General features: G+C 37.6%; 1 protein-coding gene across 1 annotated transcript; it reads left to right on the top strand.

Moving 5' to 3' along the window:
* The first annotated feature begins 990 nt into the window (after positions 1-990).
* LOC127415216 (ubiA prenyltransferase domain-containing protein 1) lies at positions 991-7,191 on the top strand. The gene is made up of 3 exons (XM_051653864.1): positions 991-1,168; positions 2,338-2,936; positions 5,965-7,191. Exons 2-3 carry the CDS (start codon positions 2,384-2,386, stop codon positions 6,450-6,452), a joined length of 1,041 nt encoding a protein of 346 aa, XP_051509824.1. The 5' UTR covers positions 991-1,168; positions 2,338-2,383; the 3' UTR covers positions 6,453-7,191.
* The last annotated feature ends 209 nt before the right edge of the window (positions 7,192-7,400 follow it).

Genomic DNA, 7,400 nt, shown 5'->3' with positions numbered 1-7,400 from the left:
TTTCATAAAATCCTTCATAAAAGAGTTGTGCACCATGAACCAAACCAACCAGCTCCTAGGTAAATCACATCACAAACTTTGTTTTGAGGCAAAAAAGTAAGATACACAACTGTGTAGTTACCGTCTTTCATGAGGGAATAAACTACAATCCCATGAAGTATTGCGAATGATGTCACTGAATAAAATACGATGTGAATATATAAAACTATTAATTTTAGGTTGTTGATTATTGAATTAAGTATAGTTAAGTGTAGAAACAATATTTTTATGTTTATTGCCAACTATTCCAGTATTTATAAATAGATAAGTAGTTTAAGAGTATACAGACACTGACTCCATTACGTCATTCACAGTGCGTCTTGGGAGCCTGCAGTTGCTTCTGGGCTCCTTTTGCTGCGTTTATTGGCTGAGGTTCTCTGATTGGTGGATCTTTCTCTGCTGGATCATGGGTAATGTTGTTCTTCACCAGGAGTTCTGCTATCAAACATGATTTTAAACAATTAAATTGAAAATAACGCAGATGGATGGCTTCAACAGAAGCATATACCATCGATGAACGACCTCAGAGCTCATGGTAGGTCTGTTTTTAAAGGTTTGAAATCAATTTGTCTATGGAAAAAATGTATTGGATTTTTACCTCAAGAACCAGTCTGTTGTGCTCTATTAGCAGTGTTCATAACATTTATACTCTGCATTAAAAAATAAAACCACACAAAACTGAAAAAATATACATTATCTTCTGTGTTTTAAAGCATTAACAACTAATCAATTATTTAACTAAATAACATTTGACATCTGAGATTCCTGAAAATGTACGCATATTATTATTATTGTAAATGATGCTGTCAACCTTGAATGAGTCTGTGCCTCACATGGGTCACCCCAGTCAAGAAAGTCTCGACAAACCTCTGTGTAGATAAACGATTGTATGTGTGATTTGAAAGGCGGAATGAAACTGCTGCATTGGTTTCTGTCCGTGCAGTCGATGTTGTTGCGCTATGAAATGTTGGACGTGCAGCTGCTGTCAGGACTGAAGCTGATGTCGCTAATGTCGCTAATGTCGTGTAAATATCCACTCAAGTGACACGTATATATCAGAAGATCACAGCACGATGCGTGAGCGGCTGCTGGAGTAACTGTGTGATTTGTGGAAGTGTGTGTGAAGCAGGTATGAAGACACTTTATACTCTCTCATAATCTCTCCAACTAGCATTAGCTTTCAGCAGCCTGACAATAATCATCAGTACTAAAACATAAAGCGCTTTATTACATTCACACGTACAAGCTCATTATATTTACACCTATATACACATTCAGATATCCTCATAATGTCTTTTATAAAGCACAGATCAACAGCTGAAACACTGAAAGATCATTGTGGGTTGCTGCCCTTTTGGAAAGTCCTTTGAGATTTATTACAGAAAGTGCTTTGGTATCAGATTGAAATACTGCTTTGATATATATATACACACACACACACACACACACACACACACACCATATTTTTGAATGATTACCATATTCATATACCATGGTATTACCATGATTCATGTCCAAAAAACCTGGGTAGAGTGACTTTCATTTGTCATGGTCTTATTTAATCCCCAAATGTTTTTAAATTTAAATCATCTTAAAAGAAAGGCAGAACAACTCATTTTTCATCACATTACGGTAATGAGTGAGGTCTGTTACTTGTTTTGCATTACAGGAGAATTTGGGGAGAAATGTGGTTGGTTAGTTGTCATTAAAATACTTACAATCTTCTTAGGCCTAAACGACAGTAAACATTTTCTAAATACAGAAATATATTTTCATTTTGGATGGAAATGACATTTTTTTGTGAGATTTGCCCAGCAATACCATGACACTTTTTATTAGTGTTTTTAATGTGCATACTATCATATTAATATAATGCAGAAATTATAATAATAATAATAAAAAAAGCTAAAGTGAGAATTAAAATGATGAAAAAAACAAAAAAAAATCCCCAACAAATTTTTAAATAAAATATACACTATTAAATACTATCAGTATAGTGTGTGAAGACACAATCCAGATCCGGTTTGCTTAATATCCTTTTCAGTTTTAAGTTACTCTTACATGTCCTGTCAATAGTTCAGCGAGTAAAAAAAAAAAAAAAAAAAAAAAGACTAGACAATCATGTGTCTGTATAGGGTTTGCTTAGTGAAAAAACTGTTACTTGTGTTGCTTTAGTCCTTTAAAAATCATACTTCAGTTATACTGTAGTTTGATTTTCAAAATATTTGAATATATAAAGATAAAAGTCTCAGATGTATTTCACTCGAGTTGACATTCTTTGCATGTGTGATTTAACAGGAGCGTGATCCTGATCTTTCTGAAGTGCCGGTAGATTAAGGTGACTATGGCGTCCGGCCTGAAGGAGGCAAGCGGAGAGACCTACGTGCTTTCGGGATCAAACAGAATGAATGGAGTGAAACCACCAGGAGCTGCAGCCATGCCACAAAACCACACCAGCCGGCTGTCCCGAGTGACCAGGATGGCCTTGAAAGTGCAGGACAAATGTGCGGCGTATGTGTTGGCATTAAGGCCATGGAGTTTTAGCGCCTCCCTCACGCCCGTGGCTCTGGGCAGCGCTCTGGCGTATAAACTGGAGGGTTCAGTGGACGTCCTCATTCTGCTGGTGTGTGCTGTGGCGGTTCTGGTGGTCCATGGGGCAGGGAACTTGGTGAACACCTACTATGATTTCTCCAAGGGAATCGACCATAAGAAGAGTGATGACAGGACTTTAGTGGATCAGATCTTGAAGCCACAGGATGTAGTGATGTTTGGGGCGGTGTTGTACTCGGCCGGATGTCTGTGTGCTACTTTGTTGTACTTCCTGTCCACACTGAAACTGGAGCATTTAGCTCTGATTTATTTTGGAGGACTGTCGAGTTCGTTTTTATATACTGGAGGTGAATATGGCAATCAATTTTGTGAATACGTTGATATTAGGGCTGGATGAGAGCATCGAACATTCACGATAAATTTTTCTGGCAATAAAAAATTAAACAAAATAGTAAATATCTTAAAGGAATATTCCTGGTTCAAACAGAAGTTAAGTTCATTCGACAGCATCTGTGGCGTAGTGTTGATTACCTTAAAAATTAATTTCTAATCGTCCCTCCTTTAAAAAAAAAAGCAAAAATGGAGGTTACAGTGAGACACTTACAATGAAAATGGATAGGGCCAATTTCTGGAGAGTTTAAAGTCAGAAATCTGAAGCTTATAATTTTATAAAGCACCTACATTCATTCTTCTGTTAAAACTTGTATATTATTTGACCTGTAACGTTGTTTAAATTGCCATTTTAACAGTCATTTTAGGGTTTACAGCAGGGGTCGGTAACCAATGTTTGCACAAGTTTTAACAGAAGAATTAGGGGTAATCATCTGCAATGCGAGAGAGGAGTAGACTTTTATTAATGTGAAATACCGCACCTGCATTCCAATCTACATCTTGATGTAATCCTCATGATCACGCAGCGTGTTTTCATAAGCTGAATGGGAGGCTAAACAAAAAGTTAAAATGTGCTGAGACTGTAGTGTACCCAACAGACCCGTGCAGCGCATGCAAGCCATTAGCGCATCACGAGCCGGCAGCGCTTGACTTTCGGTTAATCACGCGAGTAAACGCGCCCGCTTTGTTTCGGTCAGGCTGCACAGATGACAGCCTACATTCCGTGTTTCATTTGTTTCTTTTTGCTTTCAGAACAACACATCATGTAATAAGGAAAACACCACTATTAATCCTTGAGATTTCCAACCCAACATACAGGTACAGCCTCCTTAAACCATGGTCACACTCAAAATTACATTAAACAATTAATAGAGAAAACATAAACCCACATCATGGGTTCAAAATATAAGTCTATTCGAGATATAAATTAAACCTGGAAATAAAGTTTTAGGATTTTGCAGGTGTGATTCACTGAAAAGGGCTAAATAGATGATCAGCTTGTGATGCGCGAATGGCATGCACGTGCAGCGCGAGTCTCGTCACACTTTAATAGTGTTTAGTCTCCCATTCAGCTGATGAAAACATGCTGCATGATCATGAAGAAGGATTACATCAAGATGTAGAATGGAATGCAGGTGCGAAAAACAGCCATTGACCAGGAAAAAATAAAAAAATGGCACTCCATGTCAAAAAGGTTGCCGACCCTTGGTTTACAGCATTATGTAGTCATGGTAACAAAGTTGTAAAATTGGCTATAACTTTACACAGAAAAGGTTAGTAAGTGATTTTATCAGACTAAAATCATGTTAACAATAGGGATGGAACAATACAATTTTTTCTCTCCCGATACCAGTGTTGTTTTTCTTAATCAGTTTGGAATGTTGAAACCTCACTGTGTTGAACTGATTGGGGGTAGAAACAAAAACATGTAACTACACAATTACACATTTCAAAATGGAGAAAACAAAACAAAAACGATTACATAAAAACTAATAAAATTACATAAAAAATGTGTAGGCTATTAATAAAATAGATACATTTTTAACTAGAGTACTGAATAATGCTGCAATATTTTTTTACAGTAATTCAAGTGAAAGTCTTCTTTCAAAAAGCCAGTAATAATAATAATACTGTAATAATAAGCGGCCTGGGTAGCTCAGCAAGTATTGACACTGACTACCACACCTGAAGTCGCGAGTTCGAATCCAGGGCGTGCTGAGTGACTCCAGCCAGGTCTCCTAAGCAACCAAATTGGCCCGGTTGCTAGGGAGGGTAGAATCACATGGGGTAACCTCCTCGTGGTCACTATAATGTGGTTCGCTCTCAGTGGGGTGCGTTGTGAGTTGTGCGTTGTGCGTGGATGCCGCGTAGAATGTGAAGCCTCCACACGCGCTATGTCTCCGTGGTAATGCGCTCAACAAGCCACGTGATGAGATGCGTGACTGAGATTCATCCTCCGCCACCCAGATTGAGGCGAGTCACTACGCCACCACGAGGACTTAGAGCGCATTGGGAATTGGGCATTCCAAATTGGGGAGAAAAGGGGAGAAAAATATACTGTAATAATAATAATAATTATTATTATTTTTATTAGAATTTTATCATACAAGAGTAATGTATTTCTGTTGTAATTTCTTAACTTTATAACCCTTGGGCTTTTATTTTGACGGAACATTCCAGGAAGACATGATATTAGAGTGTCTATGTGTATGTAGGCTAGTTCAGAGTAGTTTAATTCGCTTTTCATTCAAAATCTGGTGAATTTCTCCTCTGATTCTGATCTCAATGCAAGTAATATGCAGACAGAACTGTCGAGCATGTACATCTGAGATGAAGTTCATGTGGAGTATTCACATATCGCACACTCATTTGTCTGTTCACACCGAAAGCAACAGTGCTGCACGACAACACAATCACAGCCAATCAGAATATATAGTTATGTGGAGTGGGATTTTGGACCAATGAGATTTCACTGTGGGCGGAGCTACCCTGCTCGACAGCACAGAAAAAAAAAAAAACAAGTGACAGAAAAAATGTCCTGGCACATTTCGTGGTCGGGTTGGTTATGATGGTGTTAGATAGGACTGGGTAAAAGTCTGATTTTTTTCTGATTAAAAGTGATCTTCATTACAACGATCTCAATATCGATTCTTAAATCCCAGAATCAGTCTTTAACACTCTGCGCAACCCTCTACAATGTGAGTAAATCACTCGCATGTGCGACCAAATTTCATAATGTAGAAGGTTCCTTGTATAACTAATAACAGCATTAGCTGAGAGAAAATTTTACATCTTAGCAAAATGGACATTATAACTGAAATATACTCAAATGAATTGGAATTGAATTAAATCAAGAGCTTGTGAATCGGATTTGAATAGAATCTGGAAATCGGTATCAATATCCAGCCCTAGTGTTTGGTGCAATATGGATGATGGCATTATCATTGTGAATTCTCACATGTTTCTTTTGTAATTTAATTCTAGGCATAGGACTGAAGTATGTTGCCCTGGGTGACGTGGTCATCCTCATCACCTTCGGTCCTCTGGCCGTCATGTTTGCTCACGCTGTGCAGGTGGGCTACTTGTCCGTTTTGCCGCTGGTCTATGCCGTACCGCTGGCTCTCAATACCGAAGCCATCCTGCACAGCAACAACACCCGAGACATGGACTCGGACAAGCAGGCGGGCATCGTCACCCTGGCCATCCTGGTGGGGCCCACGTTGTCTTACGTCATCTACAATCTGCTGCTTTTCGTACCGTATTTGCTCTTCTGTATCTTAGCCACACGCTATACAATTAGCATGGCTCTTCCGCTGTTAACGCTACCCATGGCCTTCCCTCTGGAGAGACAGTTCCGCCGGCAGTGTTACGCCAAGATCCCTCATAAGACTGCAAAGCTCAATTTGCTCATGGGACTCTTCTATGTTTTTGGGATTATATTGGCGCCGCAGGGTAGCTTGCCATTATTGTGAAAGAACTTTTTGTTTTAAATAATATTAGATTCTTTTTGTTAATCTAAAGTTGAAAGACTTTAATTTATTGTTGTTAATATATTTCAAGGTTTCAGAGGCTGTCAAAGACATCAGTATTGTAAAAGCAGACCAGTTTGTAAACAAACACAATGTCACAACTTATTTACTAGTGATTAAAAAGTTTCAGATATATTCAGGACATTTCTCATTATTTCATTTTTTTTTTTTAAAACATGAACATAAACAGTTTTTTAATCATGATGTTTGATTTGGCATTTTATAAAACCAAGAATAGCATATTCCATGTAAATTTTCAAGTACCAAATCTTGAGTTCTGTCTAATACGGTGTCTCTGAACATTCTTCCAAGACTTCCAAAAATGGTTTCTTTTCTGCGTGTACTTTGAAAAAATAATGCCTTTAGGAAACTGAAAATGGAGGTTTCAACCTTAAACGAATTAGTATGGATGTGGCCTCAGTGTACCTTAAAAGGTCCAAAGTATATGAGGTATAATTAGTATATGCTGAGTATTTTCATGAGGGAACATTATCAGTAAATAATTATTTAGTTATAGTGCCATTGACAACAGTGTGTTGGTTTTTGCCAAAGCCATTCACAAAATAAATGTACCACCCTTAAATCTCCTGAATTTATGGTGTAGAATGCTTCTCAGTATCTCATGTAAAGGGCCATTTTAAAATATGTATTTTTATTTTTTTTTCTAAATAAAGGATATATCAAACCAAGTATGCTCTCCCTCAGTTTACTGCAACTCCGGAAAAATCAAGCCATGGGAAAGTAGTTTTAATTTTTTACATTTTTTTTTTATGTCAAGTTTCCCAACCAACAAAAACTGCTCACCAGAATTTGTTGCTATAGCAAAAATACATTAGATATTTTCAGTATTACATATGATCATATTATTAGGGCTGTCAATCGATTCAAAAT

Source organism: Myxocyprinus asiaticus, chromosome 24 (genome assembly GCF_019703515.2).
Source record: "Myxocyprinus asiaticus isolate MX2 ecotype Aquarium Trade chromosome 24, UBuf_Myxa_2, whole genome shotgun sequence".
Taxonomy (NCBI): Eukaryota; Metazoa; Chordata; class Actinopteri; order Cypriniformes; family Catostomidae; genus Myxocyprinus; species Myxocyprinus asiaticus.
This window is presented reverse-complemented; position numbering and strand designations above follow the sequence as displayed.

Excerpts from the sequence above, each read along its gene's own strand:
- LOC127415216 (XM_051653864.1), top strand. The coding sequence starts at position 2,384 with ATGGCGTCCGGCCTGAAGGAGGCAAGCGGAGAGACCTACGTGCTTTCG. Across the intron at positions 2,937-5,964 it reads TTCGTTTTTATATACTGGAG|GCATAGGACTGAAGTATGTT; the intron begins GTGAATATGGCA and ends ATTTAATTCTAG.